The sequence below is a fragment of the Fonsecaea pedrosoi genome, assembly GCF_000835455.1.
Source record: "Fonsecaea pedrosoi CBS 271.37 unplaced genomic scaffold supercont1.4, whole genome shotgun sequence".
Lineage (NCBI taxonomy): Eukaryota > Fungi > Ascomycota > Eurotiomycetes > Chaetothyriales > Herpotrichiellaceae > Fonsecaea > Fonsecaea pedrosoi.
In genome coordinates, this window is record NW_013550612.1 from 3,874,024 (window position 1) to 3,901,515 (window position 27,492).

Here is a 27,492-nt window from a genome sequence, read left to right on the forward strand (position 1 = left end):
GGCATCGACAAGTAGGGTCGATCAGCACCGAGGATGTTGCTGGATTGCGCTACTGCTGGTGAGCAATGTCATGCGTGCCCCTGAGGGGTCAGGTTGAGAGACTGGCCGGCCTGTGGCGAACGAGGGTAGACTTTCGGGAGGGGAATGATTTGGATTCCATTCTCGTATGAAGTTTCCGTGTGCCGCAGCGAGGCTAAGGAATCTGTGAATGCCCAGTGGGTAAGCATGAACAGGAACAAGCAGTGGAAAACAATGTGGAGAGGCGTTGGAGAAGGAGTGTCGGAGACACAGAAGGGACTGGCGCATCAACAAAAGTTCCATGACAGTCGCTCTTGAGGAAACCCCTCGCCCCTTGTCCAGCCTGCGAAGTCAGCAGAGGCAAGAGTCTAACGATGAAGAGGCAGTTAGCAGCACATGAATCGCATGTCACAAAAAATCAATGGATATGACCGCGTCAGGACACTGCGACAACCGTCAGGAGATCCGCGAAATCAGTTTCTCTTGCTCTTCGGCGGGTGAAAAGAAAACTATGTGATGCCATAGCAAAATGACGCTCAACTCCTACTTGGCCGAGAGGCTGGAGAGGTCACAGCCTCAGACGGAAAGAAACCAAGGATTCTTGTGGAGGAGTCGAAGTCCAAGCGCAACTTGGTCAGGTGTTTGTCTCTGCAGAATCTGCCTTGCTATGCTTGCCTGGCCCGTAGACCACAGCAGGAAATCGAGAGTTCGGGAGCCAGAAGGATTCGGCAAGACTTATGTACAGTACCTGGGAACACATGTCTACAATCTGTGCGGCGGAACATGAGGTACAAATGTACACCTACAGGTGCAACTAACCGGCGACTCCCCGGGAGGGCCACACAGAGGCCTAAACAACCACTGTCGCTGGTAGGACTTGGAGGACGACGAGGTGTTCCAGGACCAACGGCATGATAACCCACGCCTTTTAAGTCCAGAGCCAGAGAAAGTTGACAAGCTGAGCAGTAGAAGGACCGAGCGGACCAGAGTTTGTATGCGTCGTGGTGGCGAGCAGCTCGCAACACGACCTACTTTTCTTTGCTTGAAGACCTTGGGATACATCACTCTATGTGATGATCCTGGTGGTAAACTCTCCACGCGGGGCAAATGTGATGAGCCCATGGTGATAGATCATGGCAAAGTCATGGCTTCACAAGACCAGGATTAGTACGAGGAGGGAAGAACAAAGCTCATATACATATTCTCTTTCTGTCTTTCTGTCTCTCTTGATCGCCCTCAGGTTATTGACCTAGGACAGCAGTAACCACCTATCGCTGATTTCCGCTTGGTGTTGAAGGCCGCCTGAGGAAGCCGTGGGTCAGAGATAGCTTGGGGATTTGCCTGCCATCAATGATCTCGACTAGAAAAAATGGGAATAGGTGGTACAGAACATGAGAAGCAGTGTGTTGAGACAATACATGTACAAGTTCATCCACTCATTTGATCGAGTAGACCACCGCAAGACCTTGACACCATGCCTTTCATGCGCGCTTTCTCTGCCCATGTCGGATTCAGAGAGGATAGACCCGCCTGTAAGTGGCTGACAGCACATCCCTTCCTGCCACTTGGGAACGTACTTTTGGTCACGTCGCCGTGTGCATGAAGAGGGGCAATTTAGCCTTTTTGGCACGCATTCTGCGTGCACTAGGTCGAAATGGTCGAATGACTAAGTTCAGTGGTGCGTGTAGCAATAGGTGGGCGTCGATCCGTCGCAGAACCCCGGATATCGGCTCTGAAACTTTGGACGCATGGGCGGTCAGTGTACCCAAGGTACCCTACCGAGCCTGACAAGCCTGGCCATGTGAGTTGTCCGCCTTGGCCCTTTCGTAGCCATCCTCCAAGACTGCAGAGAGTAATTCCTTTCAGGCCACTGATGCGAATGTGCTGACTCTCTTGAGATTGACTCGACGTCACTACGTGCAGAGGAAGCCGGGGGGTCGCAATTGGCCAATACCAGTCTGTCCAGGTCCTTCCTCAAACATATTATGATAGACAGCATTGGGGGATTCGCAAACCAGGAGGCTGAGCATGAGCATGTACTGTAGCATCGATGCAAAGGGTACACGAGCCTGGTGAATAGTTGATTTGTAAGATACGGGCACCATTTCCGCATACTCTCTGGCAGCGGAAGAGACTGCATACGTCGTCTAACAGGTTCTCAACCAATTTCGAGGAGTGCCAATTTTAGAGATGCAGACGTCGTCTGCTAAAGCGGGTGATGATCCTACCAGGACCTCGTTGCTCTTGTGGAACAACGGTTCGGAGCGCCTATCATTGACATGAAACAATTGGTTCACGAAAATCGAGATGGGGTGGAAATCTCGAAATGTTTTGTTGACGTCGGAGACAGCAGAAACGGGCCAGGTTTCGTTAGCCTTGTTTTCAGCGCCCCCGGTTCTGCCCTTAGAACGTAGGATATCAGCGCCGTTGAGCGCCATGTCACTATACAAAGATTAGTCAGGCTGGATAATGAATATCCGATAATGTGTTTGATGCAGATTTTTGGCAGATTGTTTTACCTATAACCCGGAAGTTTATTAGGTAGACCGTGTCGGATTGGGCGACATGGACGATGGGGAAAGGCATGGTTGCACCCTGTGTGCTATTCCGAGGTTTGGTCGGTGGCTCGAAAATCGACCGGGATTCTCCAGAGCAAAAAGCTCCAGAAGGGGGCTAGTGAACAAGGGAAACAATGTGGCGATAATGGTTGGGACCTTGTCTGCTTGTTTACTGGATCACATCAAGTCAGTGCTAGTGGTGCCTGTGCACGGAGAGTGGTTGGTAACTTGGCCCCCTCGTGGCAATCAAGGGAGCCAACTCACCAGACGTTGAACCATCAGGCAGGGAACAAGCGGGAGGCACATAGTGCTTATATCGAATAGAGTGCTGACCAGTGCTATCCTTGGGCACCTTGGGACAGAACCCCAGTACCCCTTGGATTAATTGGGCCATCAGGTCCGTATTCGTTCACCGGAAGTGCGAGTCCTGGCAATCCAGAGATCGGCGGTGCGGATCCGCACTAGGAAAAAGCAGCAAGCTTTCCTACCAGACCTGGATTTGGACGTTCTGGAAGTGTGAAGGAAAAAACCAAAGAAATTCCATGCTTGCGGATGACTCGGCGCCTGCAGAAGTTTACCATGACTAAGTGTGGTGTAAAGTTGTAAGCCTCCTGAGATACGAGGTATTCGCAACGGGCACCAGGAACTGAGCAGGCTGAAAGTTCCGAGTAGAGTTCCGAGTACCTCGTAGAATACTTACCTCGTATTCATTACCATGTAACCGATCAATACCAATTACAGACTTCGGTGAGCACAAGGCTAGAGAACGATTTTAGAGGTTGGTTGCCCGTCGGGCGAAGGAGCGGGGCGCTAACCGCATATGAATTTTGACCTTGGAGATGGCAGTGGTGGCAGGGCCTATCGCTGACCGACTCGTGTTTTTGTGAAACTCATGGCTTGCTAGGGATATGTCATGAATGGGATGGCACGAGCTGGCACGAGTTGGATCGTCCTTTCTTCTTAGCAACTCTGTGGGTTTCCAACAACCTGGGTCTAAGATGACCGCGCGTTGAATTGTTCGGCCCATTCTCCGATGACCAAGGGTAGAAAGAGCATCAATAATCAGCCACAGGAGCTTGTGATGGACTACCTCGGAATCGTAGAAGCCAGTTGAGAAACCTGCACTTTGCGAGGTGTGTTTGTGTCAATAACAGCAGCGTCGGTGGTAGTCGCAGTCGACGCCGTGTTAGTCAGTCCGTGTCAGGGCCGTTTTACTTGTATATGGTTGGTTCGTTCATTGAAAGTTGGCGGTGGTTAGCGTTTTGGAGAAGAAGAAACTCTCTCTTTAGGTTTGGATTTTCGTCTTGAAGCACACACCACCACCACCCAGATACTCCTTCCACCACCTTCCTTTTTTTGACATAGTGCGAGTTTGATAATAGCGTAGTGCTTGTACTCTCGGTACCGCGTGGATTGTCAGAGTCGTCATGGGCTTGTACCTTACACATCTCCCAATACTATCTCCCCTGGTAAGGTACGTACTCATACAGACCTACTGGTAGATGCCTTCTAGTAGTAATTAATGATGGCTTCTCGCAATAAATCCCATTCCAAGTAAGAATCTTGCTCTCTTTGTCCGTTTCTATTGGGCACACACTTGACTAGTGACGCTAACTACACTAGCTCCACTAGCGTCACTCCCCGCTAATCCATCGCATGTCATTTGAACCCGATCTACCCCCTTCTCTAGTGTTTCTCACTTGCCCTGACGCCTGGTTATCCCCGTAATCACCACCTGCGAGTTCCTCACCTCCTTGTACTTGGACTAACTCGTACTACTTACTGCTCTAGCGCTTCTCTTACGACTATTCATCATGCTCCCTCCCAAAAAGCTTGGTCAAAGCGGCAGGCAATTTGTCAAAAACCGGTCAATCGCGTCAAGTGTTCACGCTCCTCTACCCTTTGACGCTTTGGGGAGGTGTATTGCTCGGCGCGGCTGCATCTTGCGACACGGCTCGGCCTTCCCTCAGATCCTCATCATCAATCCCTGCTCACGCTACTCCATTTCCTCCCACCTCCCCTGCGTTGTTGGCCTGGTGCCCGGCCGGGAGGTTGCGTGTTCGCTGTGGCTTCGGCTCTGTCAACCCAGCTCCAGTATTGGCTGCTTCATCGTTTGACTGGTCCATTACCTTCTGCCCCTTCTAGTCCAACTAAAAGAGCCGTTCTGGAGACGAGAGAAGACGAAGGGATAGAGATTTAGGCAAGAGAGGGCACAACCACCAGACCGAGCGAACTCGTCATCCCACCACAGCCCTGCGTCGTCTATCATCCACACTCAACCCCGACCTCCCACTACTCGTTGCCCTAAGCTTCAGCGAACCCACACCAACTTCGCCCCCCCGGGCGCTCTGAACTCATACTCGAGAAAGAAAAATTTGGCATCCGCTTGTATTGTCTGCTGTTCCGGAAAGAGAAGTAACTCAGCATCAGATGGTACTTTCCCTTCCCAGCGCACGCATTTTGGCTAGTATCATCCTAACTGCTCATCCGCCATCCCGCAGAGTTTTTGACCCTGGTCTGTTCTATCCAGACTTGTTTGGTCTGCTTGCCCCGTCAATCGGCCTCGTATGACGCTAAGCTAGACCTTGCCTCCCCATGCCCGCCTGTGTATGAAAAAATATCCTAGCTCTCCAGACACCGGACAGGGGGTGGCACTTTTGCTGACGGACCTATCTCCAATTCTGATTCTGATCTCGTGAGGAGAAAGCCATTCAAAGTCCCTCATTGCCCTACGAGGCTTTGATCATGAAGTCAACTTGATTCTTTGACTGTTTCTCTGCCCTCCCAATCCTCGCAACTCTCCGATCTAATCTCCTGTCACCTCACGCTCACAACATGCCTTCCGAAGTCGAACAGAAACCAAAATCCAAGCATCGCAAGTCGACATGCGCTGGATGCCGTAGAAGAAAGGTAGTCAACGTCCAACCCTCCTCCCCTCTTGTTCTATCTTAAGCCCGTCAGAAGAGGGGACAAGCGCTGGCCCCAAGAAGCATTTTCGCATAAGGTGCTAATTTGTCAAAAGTCGAAATGCGACGGGAAAACACCCAAATGCACCACGTGAGTTATCCCCCAAGGCTCAATACATATTGCGTCGTGCAACCATTCTGAGACGGTTGTTGTAGGTGTATCGCATACAAGGACGACTGTCACTACGACAAACCACCCTCACTCGCCTACGTGCGATCTTTAGAGGAGGAAATCCAAGAACTAAAAGCGCAACTGCGACAGGCCAAGACTCAAGTTTGGCTAAGTAGGGTATGAAATAGCCCCTTCATTGTACTTTTGCCACCAGAGGTAACTCACGAATACGGCCAGGCTGGGTCTCACGATGACAAGAAGCTGCCCTCAGCATCACCCGCCAGCGAAACAGCCGGGTCTCAAAGTTCAGGTCAAGCATTGGCGCATCGAAATCGACATGTCAAGTGGGAAACCGACATTAGTGTGGACGAAAGCGGAAGTGTAGCATTCCACAACTCGACGTCTCCCATTCATGAACCACCCTCAAGTCAGCGCCATCATCCGCCGATAGCAGCCCAACTCAGTTACAATGGGAATATCCACGAAGACCAGCGTGTGAAACGCGACCTGATCTACAATGCCACTCACCAGAGACAGATGGAACCGTACGCAATAGCGAATGGTGCCCTAAAGACCAATATACCGAAGGAAATTTCCCACGAGCTACTCAAGTATCACTGGTGTTGGCAGCATCCGTTGTTTCTGTTTGTGTACAGGCCAGCATTTACGAGATGCATGGCCATGGCGGATCTGAATACTCCAAGCGGCCCGGATCCGCCCTACTTTTCAGAATCCTTGCTAAAGGTATGGCAAAACTTCTACAGATATTTGAGGATCGAACAATGTGTTGATTGTAATCTAGGTCGTCCACGCTCATTCTGCCAGGTTCCTGAACCATGACGTCTATCAGGAACAATACCATAGTGTACTGAGCCGGCACAGCCCCGCGGGAAGTTCGATGAGCGCCGGAGAGTTTATGCAGAAAATGACAGACGAAGCGCGATTTGGCTTGGGCATGGATATGCTGAAAAACAGCTCTATCCCAACCATTCAAGCCCTCCTGCAACAGTCTGCGAGAGAAGTTGTGTTTGGGAGATCTTCCCAAGCATGGACCTTTTCAGGAGTCGCCTTCCGTATGGCTTTGGACATGGGTATCCATCTCCCCAGCGACAAACTCCAGACATTCGTGAAGAGCCTAACGGCCGAAGACATCGAAATTCGAAAGCGACTGTTCTGGAGCTGCTATACCTGGGATAAAATACTGTCCCTGTATCTGGGCCGCATGCCTGGTTTCACGCCCAACACCGACGAAGTGCCCCTTACATTTATGGACGACTATAGTGATAGTGACCTGTGGGCGCCATACTACGGAGAGACGCCAACGCCTGAACTCGCAAACGCCCCCAATTACCCTCCATGTCCTGGCTATGTGGTCTCATGTTTCCGCCAGCTGTGCAAAATCTGCGTGATTCTCAACGATTTGATGCAGAATATATATTCCTCGGAGGCAGCCGCTCGTCGTGAGGTGGAAGAGGAAGATCATTCGGCAGAGGCCAAAGCAGCCAGCGAGGCACCTTTCGTGAGAATCTCGCGCGACCTACGAGACTGGCTCATTTCCCTACCACCTCATCTGCGAATCAATCCCGACCAAATGCCATCTCTAGCACCACCAGTGCACATCATGTCTCTGAATCTACTTTACCATACGACAGTGATCCTTCTACATCGGCCAGTTGTGCTTGGAGCACGAGACATGAGCGCGCCAGGCCCCGTGCGGTCGTGGCAAATGTGCATACAGGCAACAGGTGCCATACACGATCTCATCATGCTACAAGCAAATACTTTTGGACTTAACCACGTTTCATATCTCAATACCTACAGTGTTTACATTGCCGCAACCATAGCCGTGCTGCGCTTCGAGAGGGAATACCAACCAGGCGAGGATCCAGCGGTGGCTGCACAAAAGAATGGCCTGAGCTTCCTTCTAGACGTTCTACAAAAGACGTCGAGTACCATGCCCGCCTTGGAACGCAGCAATGCCATTATCCGGAAGCGGATGAAGGCTGCCCTGGACCGCCAAAAGGCTCAGCAAGGTCAGGTCAGGAGGACTTACTCGAACGGATCAACACCGCCCAACGCGAAATTCAGCATTCCGACCCCGACCAGCCATCAAATGGATCTCGCACAGCCGACCGCATTTCAGGCACTTTCAAATCCGGCTCTAGTGCACGGAGCTTACTCACAACCAGACACCCCGGGCTCAATCGTCGCACCCATGCAATGGCAGTCTGGGATGAGAAGCAGCCTCTATTCCGAACCCGCTCACGGATCAGAAGACTTCTTGCCAGCCTTTCCCGGACAACAGTTCCCGGTAGGCTCCGAACACAGCTTTGGTAGCAACGAGGTCGATCCACATGCAAGGACGGCACTTCTTGGCTACAATCTCGACCCCCATCCGAGGTTAAGCTCGGGAGATATCGATTGGAACTTTATGGATTCTTTTGAGGGTCAGTCGGTCCATATGTGACTAGCCGACCAACGTCCAATGATCCGACACGATCTCCCGACTGAGTCTTACGCAGAGTGGACCGACTACTGAGGAAACAAGGTCTTGAGCGTTTCTTACTTGGACAATTCTTTCCGGTGAATACACCTTGAACCGACAATCCGGCCACTCTCGCATCACGCAAATGGGCAATGGCAGGTGACGACGAGACGAAGTATGTAATTTTGAACATGACGACCAGTTCTTTTGGCGGGTTCTAGACGGGTGCTGGGAAATGCACGGAGAGGAATGGGCGCGAGGGGAAAAGTACATGCTATCCCTGCTACCATTCAAGAGTCCGTCCGTCTACAGCACAATAAGATGGGAGGGCTACAGGTCGCAATTTACGAAGGGCAGGGCACACTCATGAAGGCTTGAATTGGGTTTGGCATTACTTTGCACTGACGGTCGTTTCTGTCATGATCTCCTGGGAAACTGGTCTTGATTTTGGTGAGTGGTTTGTTGTCAGCACCCACACAGCATATACACAGTACATACATAGATTCCATTAATTTTTACGTCTCTGCGCTTCCAGAAGATCGGGACAGTGCGGCAAGAGCTGCCAGGCAACTACACGTGACGCCATCCTGCGCTATTCTCCCACTCCTTTTAGTCTCATTTTTTCACCACAACCAGTCTTCATCCTTCACATTTTGAAGACGGATGTCCTTGCATTGTTGCATGAACGTCCACCGCTCTCCGCCGTTTACTCTGTCGCTCGCCTGCGTTCGAGAACGATGATGGACGAGACGAAGCCGCGCCTCATCCCGTGTTCCATGGTGCAAACTGAGTGTACGGCGATAGGCTTCTAATTTTAGGACGGACTGGACATTACCTACTGTAGACACGAGGTTGAGATGAGCTTTGCACGCATGCACAACCAACTCGCGGTCTCTTTTCTGATGCCGTCTTGGTAGGGTTGAGCTAATGCTGACCAGGGTCTACATTCTCCCTACCTACCTACCCGGTCAAGCTAAGCAGCTCCTTTGCCGATGTGGAGATAGAATTTGATCGTGGAGGAAGAAAGAAGGTTCAATGGGTGCAGAAGAGGAAGTATAGCGCGCTGCAATGAGGGTGGCCAAGTGGAGATTGTCGGACCATTCAGCCTCGTGGAGCAAGGCTTGCCTTGGCAGGAGAGGGACTGCTTGACCATGTTGAGGAGTATCGCCCGCCGGTGTGGTCGCCTTACTTTAGGTCGTGCAGGGCAAAGTTTACGACCATGTGGCGATCTCTCAAAGACGGCGCGGCATGATCGATTTTCCTGGTTACGATATTTGCCACTGTTCCACGAGCGGAGTAGGTACGGCACGAGGGACGACAGGTGCTCAAGGTCGGGAAGATACTACAGGGTGTGGGATGCCTCTCCTTCCCGTCGGAAAGCGTTGGAGAGATGGCGGAAAAGGTGACCCTCAAGCACAGCCCCGAAGAGACGACGCACACAGAAGCTTTTGACGGGGCCCTCAGCATTCTGGCAATAGGTAAGCAAACACGATGGCATTTGACGTTCTAGTACGTGGCAAACCTTTGGTGAGAGAAAATGCCAGAAGTGATGGAACAAGGTAAAAGGTCACACTTGCCCATGGACAAAGTCACTGACAAGGCTCTCAAGTTTGTGCTAGCTATATTCATGCACATTGTATGTACAGTCCACGAGTGGGTGTGCTCATCACGCCTATATATGGCAACCTTTTTCAAACGGTGGGTTGCGGGCCGCACCCCTTTGTCCTGCAGGTAATGTGTTCCGATACATTGGCACATATGGTGATTGGGCGGGACAAGGTTTGAGAGCGATGTTGCCCAGTCATGGCGCGAGGTTGCGCTCTAGCCAACTAGTGACAACAACGGCATTACAGTTTCTTGCAGATGCAGATGGACGGCGCGAGTAGAACAGCAGGGGGAAAGGGGAAGAGGAGAAGAGAGGGGATGACACACATACCTACTGTACCGAGGCACAGTACGAGGTATTACTGGACTATTTCACTGGAGTGTGGGAGGATTCGTGGTTATCATTATTATTAGCAACAAAACAAAACGCCATAAGCAGTGGAGGACGGGGAGACGGGCAGACTACGGTACGGGTAGCAATCCTCACGGCCATTGACCGGACCAAAGAGGTGACAAGTGAGGACTGGGGGGATGACAGGGAGGAGGGGAGCTCCAGTTCAGGTATAGCGATGGACGATGAGGATGGCAATCATCGGTACTGTAGGTAGGTACGAGTATGGGTGGAAGGCATACGAGCATGACTGTGTTTATCATGAGAGAAGAGGTAGCACCAGTGGCCAGAGGGTGTTGTGGGTGTAAATGTTCTGCCCAGGTAAGTACGAGGTGCACCGTACGTCGATACATACCGAGTACACTAATGAGATGCCTACCTACGAGTAGCGACCCGGCATAATTTGTGATGGTATGCCGAGTATTCGAAAGATGCCGTCTTTGTATCTGCATTCTGCATGGACATTATGGATAGGTAGTACTGAAGGTAGGTAGGGAGGGAGATGGATAGGTAAGTGGACAATTCGGATGGAGAATTCCAAGGCAAGATCATCCGAGGTCCAGGGTGTAACTGTCAGATTTCTAGCGTTGAAAACGGGTATAGTGGGGGGTGTTTGGGTGAGATCCTACATGGGGATGAAACAAAAAGAGGGGGTTGGGGAGTTGATTGGTAACGGTAGGTACTGGACAGTGGGTGGTGGAGGACGAGGTACAGTAAATACCTAGGTATCGTAGCGCAAAGCGGCGTCAGTGATGATGGCGGGTGGAGGTTGTGTGGTTGTGATGGAGGTGGAAAAGGCTGGGCTATATTTGGGAACTCGGTACGGGGCTGTCGAGTATGCTACAAACATACATTAGAGATGTTACGTAGACTTCTGTATGTAGCCCGGTAGCCAGGTACTGTACCGAGTACTCGGTCTCTCTCGATGCAGAACTGATTCTTACCTATGCACCACATGTACGGGGTTACTCGGGATCGTGTGCCTTTGTTGCTTGTATGCTGGTAACACATGTCCGTATGTAAACTTCCTGTCCCAAACCACTATCGAGTTCGTCAACTTCGAGGTTACTAGGTACAAGGTAAAGGGTGCTGGGTACTCTATCCTCCTTCTTCCTCTGACCTGGCCCGCGTCCCATCGCTCGGGAATTACAAGGAGAGAGGGCTAAGGGGGTTCCCTTCTCTACTGCGGCCCCTGCAGACGAGTAGTTACAGAGAGGTTGGTACTGAAATCGTGCTGGAGACGCAGGGGATGAGATCGACGATCGGGCACACGGGCACACGAGACAAGGGGACAAGGGGACAAAAAGAAATGATCGAGCAATGCAGAGCTACTGTACCCTACATTCAAGTTGCATACCTACTCGTAGGCACTACTCTACCCGTAAATGGTAGGCACCACAGTACCTGGTAGTGTACTCGGTGCTCGGTGTTCGGTAACTCGTCTCCTGAAGAGGCGGTCGAGTAATAGTCAACCAAGGTTACGCGTCCCTTGCATCACATCACTTTTGCCTTGAGGAGTAGTAGTAGCAGCAGCAGCAAGCATCATAGGTAGCAAGTACGAGGTAGTGTGACGCGGATGGAATTTCTCATCGAGACTTTTCGCGACCGAAAAGGTATGAAAAAAAAAAGCCTGGTGCGAGGATGTGGTGTGGAGCGAAAGGAATGGGAGGCCCCCAGAACGATTGCGAAAGAGGACATGATACTCCTTCTCAATGGGGAATAGAGTACGGGGGGAGGGGAGGACGAAGAGACGAGTCGAGTCGAGAGATCGCTTGCTTGCTTGCCTGGATGCCTGGCTGTCTGGCTGAAACGCAAGTTCTTTCTCACAACGTAGGTAATGACGAGGACGAAACAGCTTCGGGGAATAAAGGAACAGGCCAAGCAGGGGATTATTAGCCCCGTGGTGGGGAATTACTCTGTAAGAGACTCGTCCACTCGTCCAACCTACTGTACAAGTACTGGCGACGAGGATTGAGCACGCGAAGGAAGGAAGGAAGGGAGGGAGGGAGCCTTGCGTAGGATTCGAAGCGTTTTTGCCGTGTTGGGATAGGATAGCAGAGCAGGGGACCCCAAGGAGCAAAAGATCTATTTTTATCACTTAGCATCCACTCCATTTATTACTCCATTGGCACACGCGAGGGTAATATGGATTTAGATCGCATACCTAAGGGAGGGTGGATACGAGAACCGAGTACATACATACTTACCTACATACACGATATGGATCCTCGGGGGGCGACCCAGACGCTCGACTAATCATGGGAACGAGGATGGATACGAGCACCGAGTTCTCGCATCTCAAGCCACTTCTTTCCTCTTACAGGCTTTGGGTCCGTCCTGAAGTTGGGACTATCCCCGGTCGAGAGGTGTGGGGTTGAGGTAATTGTATGACGAGTATTCTGTTCCGTAGCAGGGAGGGAGGTAGGTAGGTAGGTACAAAGGCAGCAAGGAGAACAGTAACTAAAGGCAAGGCAAGGCGAGACGAGGCGAGATGAGGCACTGGAGGCAAGGGGAAAGGACGGGTCGGTTCACTCCAGAAAAGAGCACAGAAGACGGAAGACGAACCGACAACACGACCGCCCTGGATATAATTGTGAAAGTGGAAAGGAGGTTATGGAGACCTGAACATAGTCAGTGCAACCAGCGCTGCGCCGTGAGAAGGGGAATCGTTCCGAGATATGGCGAGTACCGAGCAAACAGAGACATATGTAACCAACTGGTCGCCATGCGCCTGAACCCAATGGTGATAGATACCTAGCTATGAACCTGCTGTAGATGGCTTGGTATTTCAACAACAGCTGCCAGCCAGAGCTCGATCCGAAGGTCCAAGACAGAAAGAAAAGTAAAGGAATCGACGTCGAGCAGCCACGTGCCTTTGACGAGACAACTTGATGTTTGCCGTATTGGCATATGAAAGTCGATCTCCTATTTGTACAGCCCATTGCCTCTAGCAAGATGTCCACCACCCGAGACAGCAGCCCAATGTCCACGTAACAGAGGGTACAGGGATGCAAGGCTGCATGCGTCAAGTAAAAGGGATTAAGAACCTGCTTGTGAAACCCTCCATGGAGAGTGTGATGAGATGGCGACGGACTCAATTGCTTGTGTCAAGCATTCCTTTGACCACCCACCACTGCTCGTGCGTGCCCTCCAGATGGACTTGCGGTTACTGCTCGTCCAGGTCGGTCGAGCATGTCAATTCCTTCCATCCCTCCAGGGCTTTGACAGTCTCCTCGCATTGGGCCTTGATCATTCCATACGCGTCGGGTCCCAGCACCAACCGCATTGGAATCTCCTTGCCCGTCCCGCCCGTCAGGACATCAACAATGACCTTGACGCCCTTCTTGATGTCACCTGGCTGCTTGTTGTCGAATGCATCCATCAATTCCTCCCCTTTGCGCACGGCCGTACCTTCGTAATCAGCAATCGCATTCTCTCTCTTGAGCTTGTTTCCGGCAGCGAGAAACTTGGAGCGGAAATATCCAGGCTCGATGGTGCACACTTTGATGTTGAAATCGGCCAGTTCATAGTAGAGACTCTCCGAGAGAGCACTGGCCGCCGACTTGGAAGCACAATAGAGCCCAACGCCTGCGTAGCCCGTCCACGCAGCGACACTGGAGAAGTTGGCCACAACTCCCGACCGTTGTGCTCGCATGTACGGAACGATGGCCCGGGTGGTGTTCAACAGCCCAAACACGTTGGTGGCGAATTGTGCATAAGTCTGTTCCGGACTGGGCCCATATGAGTATCCCTCTCAAAGCAGAGAGTGTCGAAAGAAGCACTTACGTGGATTCCTCTATTCCCCCGACTTGGCTGTAACCTGCGTTGTTGATCAGGTAGTCAAAACGTCCGTAAACTCCATGTGCCTGTTCAGCTGCCTTCTTGAGATGCTCTAGAGGCGCCGTAACATCCCAACTCATCGTCGTGGCACCGGCAGCTTTGAGGTCGTCGAGCTTGCTGGCATTGCGAGCAGTTGCAATGACTCTGTCACCTCGTCTCAACGCCGCAAGTACGAGCTCTTGACCGAACCCACTGCTGCACCCGGTGATGAACCAGACCTTGGGGCTTGTCATTGTCCTTGAAATGTTTTCCGGTCTCGATTGATGTAGCGGAATATTATACCTGACAATAGGGTGACAGAGGCTGGCTTGTTGGGTGAATGGGTGGTTACTTTGAGATACTTCTGACACAGTTTAGCTGACCGTGCGTACGTCCTACCTTTATACTGTGAGTCTGTCACCTTTTGTATTTCTCGGCTTTTAGAGTCCCATTTATTTCCCTCCGTACAGCCAAGAAAAAGGGTGGCAGTCCAAGGCAGCAGATCATGGCATCGATGAAGTGATACCGTAGTTTGCCACATCTGCTTCAAAGAGCTCAAGGGTATAGGCCTGCTGGATGTCCATAAGTCGACTCAGCTGATGGTAGCGGCCGCACCGCATGGTATGTTGCTCAGCCTGCCAAAGACCGAAATCCGATACAGGATGTCACGTCGCTTGAAGCTCGAGCATGAATTTTCGCTGGGCGGCGATCTTTTAATGCTCTTGGCTGGAAGAGGCTGTAAGGGGTAGGTTCCTCAGAGGCTGTTACCCACAAGGTAATCGCCTTGCATATAAGCCATTTGCATCAGTGGGCGTAGTAAGCATGCTTGTTCTCGGTAGGCACCCAGTAGGTACTTGGTACCTCAGATCCGGTGCCTGGTCAATTGCGGATCGTTGAAACAGCCAAGCGTGCCAGATTGCCTGGCAAGCTTGAGGATGATTCCATTCACAAAACCGCGGCCAGAGCGAGCATAACACATCCCTGCAGTGGTGTTGGGTAGAAATTGGTTCAGAGACCTCTGGTGCAATGCGGACGAGCCGGATGTCCCGAGCCGAAACAAGTCAGGCAGAAGACAAGCGGCAAGCTGATTGATCTCAATAATGGCTAACAATGAGCTATTGTAGAAAGGGTTGTAACCTCCAACTGAAGCCGTCGACCAATTCTACATCTGAAGTGACCACCCCATCGACAAGGAGAGGACTACGGTCAAAGTTTCCAGTGCCATTTGTAGGCACGACTTTCAAAACACAAGCGAGGGGAAATTTATCACGCGAAACAGATGAACACGTCGACCAGAGGGATTATTCGACAGGGGCAACAGGGGCATTTTCCCCGCGGCGGTGGGTGCGGGAGAGATATTGTCTCTGCGTTGGAGAAAATTTTGCCTGGTTCTATCTTTCTTGCCAACGTTCACTTCTGCCACCCGCGAGAACCGTCGATGACTATTCTTCGTCGTCGAGCTCCTCATTTTCGGCAGTGGCAGTGGCCGCAGCTTGTTTGGTCTCGGAGCCCGAAATAGCTTTGGTTTTGACCGCGGGCTCATCCTCTTCTTGTTCTGGCTCGTCAGCGTCGTCTTCGGGCGCATCCTCGCCGTTCTCCTCATCCTCCTCCTCCTCCTCCTCCTCTTCCTCTTCCTGGGCGGTAGGCTTGGATTTCTTGGGTGCGGGTTCAGCGGGTTCGGCTTCAGCCTTTCGCTTTTTGGGAGGAGGAGCTATGTCAATGGGTCGATTAGCGATCCAGTTGAGACGGTAACAGAGCCTATTTTGGACCGATCAAAGGTCAGGACTTACCTTGTTCTTCCTCCTCCTCTTCGCCCTCTACGTCTTCATCTTCCTCTTCCTCTTCATCTCCGTCCTCGTCATCCTCGTCATCGTCGTCTTCATATCTGCCCAGGAGCAAAATGCATTAGCGCCATCAATTGCGAGAACCGATTCCAGCAGAAAGGGGCGCGCAGCTTGAGGATGAAGGAAGAGCAAGGATGAGGAGAGGATGCTTGAGCGACCTTGACTTGAGCCGCGCACAATGATCAAGCCAGACACGGCATCAAGACAACCAAGAATGCTTCAGATTGTTCATTCTATCCCGTGTCGGGGAGTTCAAGCAGGAGCAATCAAGAAATGAGAACAGAAAAGACGAAACTTACTCCTCTTCTTCTTCGTCGTCGTCCTCGGGGAGCTCGAGTTCTTCCTCTTCTTCGTCGCCAGGTCGGCTTCTGGTGGGGACCATGGTGTAAAGAATGCTTGGATGTGGACTTATAGATGAAACAAGATGGAAGAAGGTCTAGGAGAGATGGAAAAAGGATAGAAGCACGAGAGAAAGAAAGCTATGGGAGGGAATTAAGAAAGGGAGAAGAGGTGCGTGGTCGAGGTAGGGGGTGAGCGTGCGGACTACGGCTGAGAAACTTGGGAGACCTCTGGGGGGTAGCTGTGGGCAAACGTCAGGGCCCAGAGTCCATGTCCCAGGTTCGCACTAGTCAGCAGCTCAGGGGACTGAACAGAGGGAGAGGAGAGAAATCGGGGAGAGGCAAGAGGCGGGCTTCAGGGCTTCCGGGGGCTGGGAAAAGAGAGAGCCCGAAGTGTGCGCATCATAGTGCATAGAGACGTTCGGCCCAGTGGTTTGGCGTGCCGCTTGACCTTGCTTGACAAAAAGGGAAGCTCCAGAAAGCTGGAGAGGAGGAGAAGAGAAAGGCAGCTTTTTTGGCTGAGGAGCAGCAGTTCGGCACAGCACCACAGCACCTGAGCTGGGAAAAAGTGGGAGGGACAAGAGCTGGGAAGCGTGAAGAGGCAGAGAGAACAGGCGAGGGGCAAAGGGGGCGAGGGGAGCTCCGAGCACAGGAGGTTGGGGAAGTGCGCAAGCAGCAGGCACAGGAGCTGCGGCTCTCTAATCCCCCTCTCTCCGTAGGGCCTCCTCCCCTGGACTTCCGAAGTTCGTGATGGGCAAAGGCACTAACTCTAGGTAGCCCACTACGCTATGAATTGTGCTGCTGCTGTTTCTGCCTGTCAATTGGCCCTTGTCACCTTGATCCGAGCTCCCTCGATGGCGCCAAGCCGAAAAAGGACCCGCCCTCCGGAATAAAGAAAATACGGCACCGAGAAAACCTATCACAGTCAACTCGGCGTCTTTAGCTCCCTGCGGGTCTCTTTTCAGGGTCCTTTGTTACTTTCCTTCTCGCTTCATTTCTCAAGCCTCAGCTCAACGTCATCACACCTTGCCAGACCGACGCGAATCATCTCCGGCCCATTCCACCCCTAGCGTTTTCAGGTTCAATGAACATTGATGATACCGAGTGCTGTGCTTTGTGGGGGGAAGAAAACCAAACAAACAATGGGGCCAACTGAAGATGACCTGTCGTCCTTTTGCCTGTCCTGCACCCCAACAATTGCATTTGAGCCCTGCGCAACTGCATTTTCCAACTCCCACAGCAGCCTCAGTGTGACCGAGGTCGATAACAGCATGGTTCAAACCAGGCCCTGGCCTCGGTCAAGGTGTCACGGTGCAACCGCTCGGGGGTTTTCTGCCTTCCCTTGTATACCTCTTCCCGATCCACTGTCAACCACCCATCACGTTTGCTGAGCCTACAAACACCACCAACACTGCCGCAAATGCTGTGGTGGACATAAAAACGTCGGCTCGTCTCTGAGCAATCACGTTCATCACCAATGAAAACACCAAGCTCATCATGCTGATTGCAACCAGGCGTGCGGCCATGCTTTTCACACTGAACAACACCAGGATTGACAAGGCCGGAATCACGGCTGACAACAGCATACATATCGTATTCCCAACTTGCACCAACGTTTCTGGCCTGTACTCCCACGTTCTCTCAAAGGCCTTTTCTGCCATAGACCGGTGAAGTCTATATCCTACTGCCCGGTGATATAGCGGCACCACTCTTTCACTCAAAAAGTTGGCCAGAGCATCTTTGCTTCCAATGTTTTCGTTCAGCGTCAACAAGTCTTCTTCAACGCTGGCGTCTCGGAAGATGCCCGCTTCCACTCCATACAAGAACTGGTCGCCACCACTTTCTTCGTCATACCACTGCCTGCGGAGCTCGAGATTGTCCTTTCGCGGTTGCTGCAACGCGTTGATTCTTGCTGTTCTCAATAGAGCTCGGTCTGCCCCACCGTGTCAGCGGCCTGTTCCCATTCATTGGTGTCAAAGCCACGCTTCCTACAGTACTCGTCCAGCAGGGTCCTTGACCGCTCAAAAATCCGGTGTATGTCCTCTTCAGACATGCTTTCGGGATTATCGATCCAGATCCGGTCGAAGCTGTTCATGCCTGGGATCTTTCGCACCTCATTAATAACCACTTCGAGATGCTGCAGCTCGGCTTGCATGTGCAAGATATTCTCGAGGTTCATGCTGGAGAATTTTCGGAAAGCTTCGATATTCTGATGGCTGGCCATCATGGCTGCCAAAGCTCCGTAACCCGTCATTTTCGTAACGCAGCGATCTCGTCGGCGGCTTCCGCGAAGGTGATAGAGATCAGGGGTATGTCTTTTGTGGGAGGACAGCGGGCGGGTGTCTGCTTATAATGAGGACTCACAGACTAACTTGTCCAACACAGCCGCGACCTCTCATCAGTGGGGCGCTCGCCGAGGGGCCTTCCATCTACCTGCATCGCTGCCCAAGAGGCCTCCCTTCCAACCGTCCATCGATGAGAGCTTCCAATAGAGAGCGAGCGCGCAATGCCACTCTGGAAATGCTCTCTATTTGGCCATTGTTCTCGCCGCCAACGCATATTACGGGCCCGGCCATCCCTGCGTTCGGAAACTACGTGAAGATCGCCCGTGCTGCCAGTCCGACGTACGTGGCGACAGCCTTGGAAGCACGTGCTCTTTATCTTACGGCAAACTCATCACGCATTTACCGGCTTAGTTGTAACATATCTCATGAGGTATCTAGGAACCACTCCCCCCAGCTCTACATTTCAGAAGTCCCTGGATATCAGGGCATTTGTAAATTTGAGACAAAGACTTGCACCGCACTATTCATCCCTCGGAAGTCTGACAAGGTCTCGGGCTCGTTCGGTGCGGCAAAACTCAACGCTGCAACTTCCCTTACCGAATGTGGTCCCGAAATAGTTACTGGTGCTTCCGTTGGCAATCGTCGATTCATTCTCTTTCATCCTCCAAACCACGGTGCTACTGTTGCAAAGACACGCCTCCTGTTGTGACACTGACCCACGGTATTGGGAGGTACTCCCGAGCCCTCTAAAGCTGTCGTGCTTTGCACATGGAATCAGCCTGGTTTTTGTCAAGAAGTCGACATGTCTCAAGAGGTTCGGAGGCCCACAGCTGCAGCCCTGTATGCGGGATAAGGGTTCTCGTCGTGTTTGGAGGAGTTTGTCACATGTTGCCATATTGCAGCTTGCCCGAAGGACGGGCCCGACCCTGTACAACGACACGATCCAAGCAGAGACCATGCCGTTCCCAAAGTGGCTTGACTGCCATTTGGTGTTATTTAAGATGGCAGACTGGTCTGTCTTTGTTGCTAATCTTTTCCGTGTGCTGGTGGCTTAAAATCTCTCTTCGCGCAGTGTGAATGACCCGCGGACTCTGCGACGGTTGAGCAAGAGTGAGAAGGAATTGCCGAGAAAGGACGTACCAGTACGAAGAGGCTTCCACGTGTCCCAGCCGAATAAGAGAATTACTGACTTTGTGGATGGCAGGATGACCCTAGTCACCTGGAGGAAGCATTCGCCCGAAAGGATGTCCAAGTTACTTCGCGCCGTCCCGGATTCCAAGGGTGTGGCCAAAGCCCCCGTTCTTGACCGGCTGCGAGATTCTATAATTCAGCCTCTGTTCCAAGGAAAGGAAGAAAAGCCGAGCCGGGCAGCAGATTGTGCCAGCAGTGGTCCGCCCAAACACCATGGAAAAGTCATGTTGATGGAAGAAAGAAGGAGGCGTCTCAATCTCTTTGTGGTTCTCATGTTCATCCATCTTGAGCCGAAGAAGAATCCACGGTCGAGTCATCAACAGTCGACGACGACGACGACTCCGCGAAGAGTGTTGCTGGACACCGGGGCCGATTTCAACCTGATCTCTGACGACGCTCACACGGAGCTCAACCTGACCAAGCAGCCATACAGTGGCCGCGTGCATTCGATTGGTGGATACACCGATCTCAGCAGCACCGTCGTCCTTCAGTGGCATTTCCAGCGTTACAGTTCCGAAGCAGATCGGAATTCGCCGTCCCATCGTGCGCCGTTTTATGTTCTACCACCAGAATCCGAAGCCAAATTCGACTGTATCCTCGGCCGACCCTGGATCGAGGAGAACTGGGATGAATTCATCACCTTGGTCGAGGTCAACCGAAGAAAAGAGGCCGCAGGGTAGGAAGCTCTCCAAAGTACAGTGGGTTTCGTGAAGTGTTTTGCAATTGCACCATAGTATCGGGGCACCGAATCAATTCTTCTCACAACAAAAGCACACCAACCGGATCAAGGGCGAGCGCAAACGTCCGACTTATGAAGGGAATAATACGATGAATGTACCACCAAAAGATGAGACACAGAGGTTAATTTCTGGGAAAGGACCTGCTTGCCACGGAGCTTCTGAAGCGATATCGTGTGACAAAACCCCCCCGAAATCTGGATTCGGACCGAGGGAGGCGTTTGGGTGACGGGCTACTGAAGACAAATTTGTTACACAGCTGGTTGAGTAAAAAGTCCCCAAGTCATCGAAACATTGCCAGACGGCCAACGACGTTAATTTTGTACGGATATGGTCATCAGGACATGGCGGAAGCCGCCACAGCGGATCCGAGAAAGGACTATTCAGTTTGGTATCTTCCAGAGTCTTGTTCAACCTGTCAATTGTTCTTTGTGGCTTGTTCTCAACCTCCGCATTCTAAAGTGACAAATCTAGCGTTCATGGTCCACCCCGACAGTCCCAGGTGACCATCACGCCGGAGTGCAGCAAAATGTCATCACTTGAAGTCTTTCGCTCGACAGGGATGTACCGTTGGCAAAAGGTGTACCTGAACAAATCCTCTCCCTAGATATATGAAAGACGAAGCATCCTCCAATACCAGTCTGCCAACACACGGGCATTTCAATCCGGGCTTGGGCACGAAGTTTGTCTCCCTGTTGCGCAGTTTCAGTTGCTGCCGGCTTGTTTGCCCTGTATTTGCCTCACTGCTCGGCCGTCTGCCCTTTTTGAGGCATGGCCACAGGGCGCAATCGCCCGATCTCGACCGCTCTTATGCAGGATTCCCATCAGCTCGAGTCTTCATATCGCTCGTGGCAAGCTCGTCGTCCGCAGTTATTTCGTCCATCCAACAGGACTTCACCAATGGTACGGGTTTCTCGCTACTAACCGAGCACATGTTGATGCTGTCTTCTGCACTTGCTGACACCCGGTGGCTTAGGCCATGAATTCGAAAGTGTGCATCTTCGTCATCGCCGAGGGCCAGGAGCATCCTGTCAAGCTGAGCAATGCCCTTTACGACAGTACTTTGTCCAAGAGCATCATTTCAAGGAGCAAAGCGGTGGCGACCCGCGGTGCCATTCGCCCCAACACACCAACCACTTTGACCGATCATACAGGAACGGGTCATGTCTCCACTTCTCACATCTCCTTGCGATGGTACTACGATGACGGCACTCAGACTTTTCCCGAAACATTCTACATTGTCGACAAAGTAACGGCCAATGACACGGGCAGCACCCGTGAAGAAGAAAGAGACCACCACTGGGATGCGATGCTCCGCAGTACCGTCGAGCCACCATCCGCTGCTCTAGGCCCTCAGGTCAACCCGATATGCGCTGCGCCCCCGGGAGTCGATCCCCGGCGGGAGCGCGAAAGGAAAGAACGGGCCGAGACGAATCAACAGAAATTCGAGAGGGAGAAGGAATTGCAGGCCAAGAAGATCCGGGATGCGTTCGCTTTGAAGCAGGCCGGGCCGGGAAAGCGAGGATGAACAACGGACTTATCGTTGAGCCATAATTTCGGAGAAATTGAAAAACAGGCCCGTCAGCCTTTGACAACGTGGTTACGTGTGGACGGGGATTGAGAGAGTTCGCAATTTTTCCTTTACGAGCGTGTCGCATTGGTGTGTGTGTACACTGGGACGAAGCAGCTAGCTGGCACGGTCCTATCCTAAGGGATCTGTCTCGTTGACGATTTAGCGTGTGATTTTTCCATTGATATTGTTGACCTTGTCATTCTTTATATCGCCATTGGGAAAAGAATGACTGCCATGTGATCGATCTGGGAAAACACGGTCCGTTCTCTACGGTATACTACTTACCGCAACTCCCCCTTGTTTTTTTACTATATGGATAAATAAATAAATCTATTTCAACGGGGCACAACGCGTAGAGCGTACCGTCTACGCATTCCAATAGTTCTTACTATGCGTACCGTACCATACTATGCCGACATCGTCATCGCGGGTGTGTCGTCGGATGGAATTCTGCCCGCCAATCACAATATCTACCTAGCTATACTCGGTAATCCATCTGCCCCATTCCATCTATTCAATGTACCTGTCCCAACAAATCCCCGCAGCCCTTTAGAGTATCAATGAAACTTGCCAAGTTGTTTTTGGTGGAGGGTGGGTGCGTGCGGCCAGCGAAATTCGGGGAGGGGGTTTTGGAGACGCAAGCGACGAGTTGACGGGTAACGGACGAAAATTATGATTTTGCTATTATCGCTGAAGTGGGCGGGTTGAGGATATCTGTGGGGACTTTGAGATGGATAGATGATGAAGACCATTGAATAAGAGGTAGAAAACGGAAATTATTCGTGAAAAGAGGCTAGAGGAGAAGTAAAGGAATAGACGGCAAATGTATATCTCCAAAAAATATATACTTGTAGACCTGTATACCTGCACCCGGATAGAAAATTGCTAGATGCTCTCATTACTCCTCCGCTTTGCCCACTGAAAAGAAATAATGTCCTTCTTCCAACGATCAAGCCATACCGCCGTTCACCCGGATCGTCTGCCCGCTCACCCACTCGGCGCCCTCGCCGCACAGGAAAGCGATCGCCTGCGCAATCTCCTCGGGCTTGCCGATTCGGTTGGCCGGGTGGAAGCTCGCCAGAGTCTTGAGCACCTGCTCGCTCTTGCCCTCCAGGAAGAGATCGGTTGCTGTCGGGCCCGGGGCAATGGCGTTCACTCGGATGCCTTTCCTGGAGAGCAGGTCCTTGGAGAGGAGGCGAGTCAGTTGTTCGATGGCGCCCTTCGTTGAGCAGTACAGCGTGTAAGGTCCGTTGACGGTCGAGGCGTGGCAAAGGGTCGTGGAGATCAGCACGATGCTGCTTCCCGGCGCCATGTGCGGTAGAGCCTTTTGAACGAGGAAGAAAGGTCCCTTGACGTTGAGGTTGAATGTCCGATCAAAGTCCTCTTCTGTACACGATTCGACCGTCTTCATGGGCAGGATCCCCGCATTAGGGACCAGGATGTCGATCTTTCCAAACTTCTCTACCGTGGCCTTCACCAACTGTTCGACGCCGGCGACCGTCCCTGCGTCGGCTTGGACTGCGTAAGCATTGTCGCTGCCGAGTTGCGAGACGATCTTCTCCGCTGCCGCCGTGTCGCGGCCATAGTTGACGACGACTTTGGCTCCGAGTTTGACTAGGAGCGTTGCAGTGCTTGCGCCAATGCCCTTTGTGCCACCGGTGATGACGGCGACTTTGCCTGAGAGTGGAGCGGAAGACATGGCGATGGGTCTGGATGCGGTTGGCGCTTGCGTCGTGGGTGTAGCAGTGCTTGGAGTTCCTTGCTGGGAAGAGGATGTGGTCTTATTGGACTTGTGTCTGGTGATGATTGCCTTGAACTGTTTCATGGAACTTGTTGCAGTGGTTGATATGGAGAAAGACTTGCTCGAAGACTGGGCTCTCTCACCCCTTGATATAGAAATCGACCCCCTTGCGATGGCATAGTTTGTACGGAATTGTGGTTTGATACCCAAGGACGAGATGACGCCGGTAATTCCGGCTGAAGATTCTGAATAACCAGGGAGTGCGGCATCAAAATCAAGACTTTGACAGAGATCGCGCGAAGTGAATTCGACCAGATGGACTTTGGTGTTCCCTGGAGACTTGGCGTCGTGGCTTGCGGCCGCACATAGCGCACATAGCGATAAAGCCTTGCCAGCGGAGGAGAAGCTGCCCTATTGGGAAAGACCTGTTCTCCGCAAAGACCGACTAATGTCGAGGGAAAAACATATGATGTCTCCGGGGATACACCGGAACAGCCAATCTTAGGCTGCCAATGCCGCCACTGATGTCATTCTCTCTGGAGTTATGCCTCGTCAAACGGCACCATCGGGTATAATATTCTTCCGCTGTGTGCTGACTCTTCATTCCGCTCGTACATGGGTTTGAGTTGTGCAACGATGTTCCTAGGGGTTAGATGATACAGACCCTTGAAGACCGTGGTTGGCATCCTCCACAGAATGAAGGACGGTGTGGTATTGATACTCAAGGCACCTGACATCGCGGAATGGCGACCTCGTCACGAGTACATATCTGGCAGATATAAGAGGTTTGAGCACGTTCGTTTTTTGGATCTGGTCCATTTACCTTGCCAGTTAACCCTTTCAACGCAAAACCTGAGCAGAAGATGACTGCGCGACCTCTTGTGAGCTTGGTTACTGGGGCTGGTTCGGGGTTTGGCGCCTTGACAGCGCGTGCGCTCGCCAGATCGGGCCATACTGTATATGCTGGCTTTCTCCAGTCCCACGACGACAAATCTTCCGTGTACAGGGACGCTGCAAATTTTGCCAGAGATAATAACTGTCAGCTTCGAGGCATACAGCTCAATGTCGTCAAGGACGACTCGATCAAGAGAGCGGTCGACAAGATCATCGCCGATGAGGGGAGGATAGACGTTGTTGTCCACAATGCCGGTAGGCGCCAGGATCGATACTTCAAGAGAAGTGACTCGCACAAGCATTGACGATTTCTCTCAGGACACATGAACTTTGGTCCCGCCGAGGCATATACGCCAGAACAATTCATGGAGATGTACGACGTCAATTGTCTGTCTTGTCAACGCATCAATCGAATCGTCCTGCCCCATATGAGACAGGCCAGAACCGGACTGCTTGTGTGGATATCGTCCAGCAGTGCTCATGGGCCGAGCTCTCCGTTTCTAGGACCATATTTTGCGGCAAAGGCTGCCCAAGACTCCCTCGCACAGACATATGCCGCCGAGCTGACTCAGTTCGGTATTGAAACATCGATAGTCGTGCCCGGCGTCTTTACAAAGGGCACCAATCATTTCGCCACAGCCATGAAGGCCGGAGATGCGGCAGTCGAGCATGAGTATATGGAAGGCGCTCTAAAAGGATGGGATCGGATCTGTGCTGAAGGCCATAGCAACATAGTTTCACCTGATGCCGACCCTGGAGCTGTTGCTGAAGCTGTTCGCCGCGTGGTTGATACAGAATATGGTAAGCGGCCGTTCAGAGTGCATGTTGAGTTCGACGGAGGTGGTGCAACCATTGTCAATGGCGTTCGTGATCTTGTGAGGGAGACCTTTCTCACCAAGTTGGGACTGGCGGAACTGTTGAAGGTCAAGATATCCAAGTGAGATGTTGAGTCAGGCCCAAAGTTTCATGACTTCAAGTGTTTGGCAAGTTGTAAGCTCACAAGGAAAGGAATGAATTGAAACTCGCAGAAAGAAAGTCAGGCTGCAACGATGCGTCATTTGAACCTCACGCGGACAGGATTCTCTGGGATACGGCGCCAATTTGGCGACTCAAGGCAAATCCCTCTGAAAACATGTCCGTCTGACAAAAAAAGGAAAATATCATGTCCAATAAACCCGCAGACACTTGCTGAGGTCTTCGATTTCACTTCACAAATGTTTCCTAAGCTGGACGATTCTTTACAAGTGGAGCTTTTTAAAACTGTATGAGATGCACAAAGCAGCTCTCTCCACTGATGTCCCCGCAAATGATCTCGGAACCATGTTCCAGCTTACATTTTGGACAAGTACCCTTCCGCTATCCAGCCATGGGGAGGCCATCGACTCTACGAGCGTGACCACTGGAATCAAGCTGGACTTATCCACAACTCAAATCCTCAATTGGGAGTGTCTCTCACCTGTCTGCGGGCGGTGGTAATGCGTCTACGTTCGTTGCCACGCACTCCTGTCTCGCGGTCGCCCCCTGTCAGCCAAAACCTTGAATAGTAATCATCAAATTTGGCAGATATGCCACTCATTCCAACGAGAGGTCTTTCCTCCATCTTTGCACCGTCTCTGAACTGTGAGCCTTTTTAAGTCATTGAGGCATTCTCTGCCTGTCAAACCACCTGGATTGCCAGGACGGTTCCTCCGATCAACTCGCGGATAGCTCTTGAGGTAGCGGAAGAGGGAAGATTGTTGACAGCCATGACCCATACAGAAGACGATGGCTTCTTTGATGTCACTCTTCTGAGCCATCCGATGGCACGGAGCATAGATGAGCTGTGGGCAGGCAAGACAGATATCAAAGAACGACGTCGACTACAAAACCGACTGAATAGACGAGCTTATCGTTGGTTCCCACCGCCTGACCCGAAAATCATCGACTAATTGAGGAATATAGGGAAGCGCCAGGTTGAACAAAAGCTGCTTCGGGAGAGGACAATGACTGAGGCTGGCCCTGAATCCCAAAAAGGCCGTCATCATCGAGCGTCCAGAATCCCTGGGGTTGGCGTCTTCGCCCTTGCAGAGAAGGACAGCGTGACATCAGATGAACTAATCTCCCTAAGCTCCTTGGTATCTGCAGCTGGAAAGCTTTCTACAGGAGCCAACAAAATCATGTCATCTGAATCGTCAACCCCGTCAAGGGGTCATCAGCTCAATCTCAAGCTCGTGCAGTCATGGTGTCGAAGATTCGAAGAGTCGATGTTGGGCGCCGGCTCTATCGGCGTCGAGTTCAGTGATGAAGATGCCGCGGTGACAGATTCGGATCCTGTCGTGTTCGAAGAAAGCATCATCTGTACCATGGACATCCGCTATCACACCTTCATCCCCAACCCAGAAGATCAGCTTCTCAACCTTATGTACTACAACGTTTTCCGTGGATTGGCTAGAAACATCAGAGCCTTGAATATGGAAATGCACTTTATGTCCTCCTGGGCTTCGGACAGCCCTTTTGTCACTGGTCAAATTGACATCTCCACGCTGCCACCGGATTTCCAGCCGACATACCTTCAACGAACCGTTTCGCACCACCCATGTTTCGATATATTCCCTGACCCCGTTGTGAGGGACAATGCTATAGAGCACTGGTATATCGAAAAACATCCACTGGAGGGGAGATTATGCATGGCGATTGCTGGCAGGCATACCTGGCATGAGATTGACCTTGCTCTGAGACATGGTTGCGTGCTTTGGGGTGAGCCGGATGTCGCAGAGAGTTGGGAGGTCACTCAGGGTTTTGCAGACGACTGGCCTTTTCTGGTCAAAGGCGCTTTTCGCCTTGAAGCCGCAACGAATCGATATAGAGCGCTGCGAGGCGAGCCGCCAATTTTCTTTGCGTGAGGTTTGCAGGATGTATATAGATTTTCCTGTGACAGTGCTTGACAATCTGGCAT

General features: G+C 51.8%; 10 protein-coding genes across 10 annotated transcripts; 5 read left to right on the forward strand and 5 right to left on the reverse strand.

Annotated features, from left to right (window-relative positions):
- Window positions 1-5,603: 5,603 nt before the first annotated feature.
- Z517_07202 (uncharacterized protein) lies at window positions 5,604-8,121 on the forward strand (the record flags this gene model as incomplete). The annotated part of the gene is made up of 4 exons (XM_013428940.1): window positions 5,604-5,633; window positions 5,715-5,831; window positions 5,892-6,398; window positions 6,457-8,121. 4 exons carry the CDS (start codon window positions 5,604-5,606, stop codon window positions 8,119-8,121), a joined length of 2,319 nt encoding a protein of 772 aa, XP_013284394.1.
- Window positions 8,122-13,301: 5,180 nt separating this feature from the next.
- Window positions 13,302-14,208, reverse strand: Z517_07203 (uncharacterized protein; the record flags this gene model as incomplete). Its single annotated transcript, XM_013428941.1, has 2 exons — window positions 13,302-13,866; window positions 13,922-14,208. The coding sequence occupies 2 exons, from the start codon at window positions 14,206-14,208 to the stop codon at window positions 13,302-13,304; spliced, it is 852 nt and encodes a 283-aa protein (XP_013284395.1).
- Window positions 14,209-15,396: 1,188 nt separating this feature from the next.
- On the reverse strand, window positions 15,397-16,180 carry Z517_07204 (uncharacterized protein; the record flags this gene model as incomplete). The annotated part of the gene is made up of 3 exons (XM_013428942.1): window positions 15,397-15,665; window positions 15,745-15,839; window positions 16,098-16,180. The coding sequence occupies 3 exons, from the start codon at window positions 16,178-16,180 to the stop codon at window positions 15,397-15,399; spliced, it is 447 nt and encodes a 148-aa protein (XP_013284396.1).
- Window positions 16,181-17,503: 1,323 nt separating this feature from the next.
- Window positions 17,504-18,390, reverse strand: Z517_07205 (uncharacterized protein; the record flags this gene model as incomplete). The annotated part of the gene is made up of 2 exons (XM_013428943.1): window positions 17,504-18,069; window positions 18,129-18,390. The coding sequence occupies 2 exons, from the start codon at window positions 18,388-18,390 to the stop codon at window positions 17,504-17,506; spliced, it is 828 nt and encodes a 275-aa protein (XP_013284397.1).
- Window positions 18,391-19,665: 1,275 nt separating this feature from the next.
- On the forward strand, window positions 19,666-20,292 carry Z517_07206 (uncharacterized protein; the record flags this gene model as incomplete). The annotated part of the gene is made up of 1 exon (XM_013428944.1): window positions 19,666-20,292. One exon carries the CDS (start codon window positions 19,666-19,668, stop codon window positions 20,290-20,292), a length of 627 nt encoding a protein of 208 aa, XP_013284398.1.
- An 828-nt stretch (window positions 20,293-21,120) lies between these two features.
- Z517_07207 (uncharacterized protein) lies at window positions 21,121-21,877 on the forward strand (the record flags this gene model as incomplete). Its single annotated transcript, XM_013428945.1, has 2 exons — window positions 21,121-21,252; window positions 21,326-21,877. The coding sequence occupies 2 exons, from the start codon at window positions 21,121-21,123 to the stop codon at window positions 21,875-21,877; spliced, it is 684 nt and encodes a 227-aa protein (XP_013284399.1).
- Window positions 21,878-22,871: 994 nt separating this feature from the next.
- Window positions 22,872-23,621, reverse strand: Z517_07208 (uncharacterized protein; the record flags this gene model as incomplete). The annotated part of the gene is made up of 1 exon (XM_013428946.1): window positions 22,872-23,621. The coding sequence occupies one exon, from the start codon at window positions 23,619-23,621 to the stop codon at window positions 22,872-22,874; it is 750 nt and encodes a 249-aa protein (XP_013284400.1).
- Window positions 23,622-24,205: 584 nt separating this feature from the next.
- Z517_07209 (uncharacterized protein) lies at window positions 24,206-24,400 on the reverse strand (the record flags this gene model as incomplete). Its single annotated transcript, XM_013428947.1, has 1 exon — window positions 24,206-24,400. One exon carries the CDS (start codon window positions 24,398-24,400, stop codon window positions 24,206-24,208), a length of 195 nt encoding a protein of 64 aa, XP_013284401.1.
- Window positions 24,401-24,526: 126 nt separating this feature from the next.
- Z517_07210 (uncharacterized protein) lies at window positions 24,527-25,498 on the forward strand (the record flags this gene model as incomplete). The annotated part of the gene is made up of 2 exons (XM_013428948.1): window positions 24,527-24,812; window positions 24,876-25,498. The coding sequence occupies 2 exons, from the start codon at window positions 24,527-24,529 to the stop codon at window positions 25,496-25,498; spliced, it is 909 nt and encodes a 302-aa protein (XP_013284402.1).
- An 804-nt stretch (window positions 25,499-26,302) lies between these two features.
- Window positions 26,303-27,439, forward strand: Z517_07211 (uncharacterized protein; the record flags this gene model as incomplete). Its single annotated transcript, XM_013428949.1, has 2 exons — window positions 26,303-26,447; window positions 26,499-27,439. The coding sequence occupies 2 exons, from the start codon at window positions 26,303-26,305 to the stop codon at window positions 27,437-27,439; spliced, it is 1,086 nt and encodes a 361-aa protein (XP_013284403.1).
- Window positions 27,440-27,492: the final 53 nt, after the last annotated feature.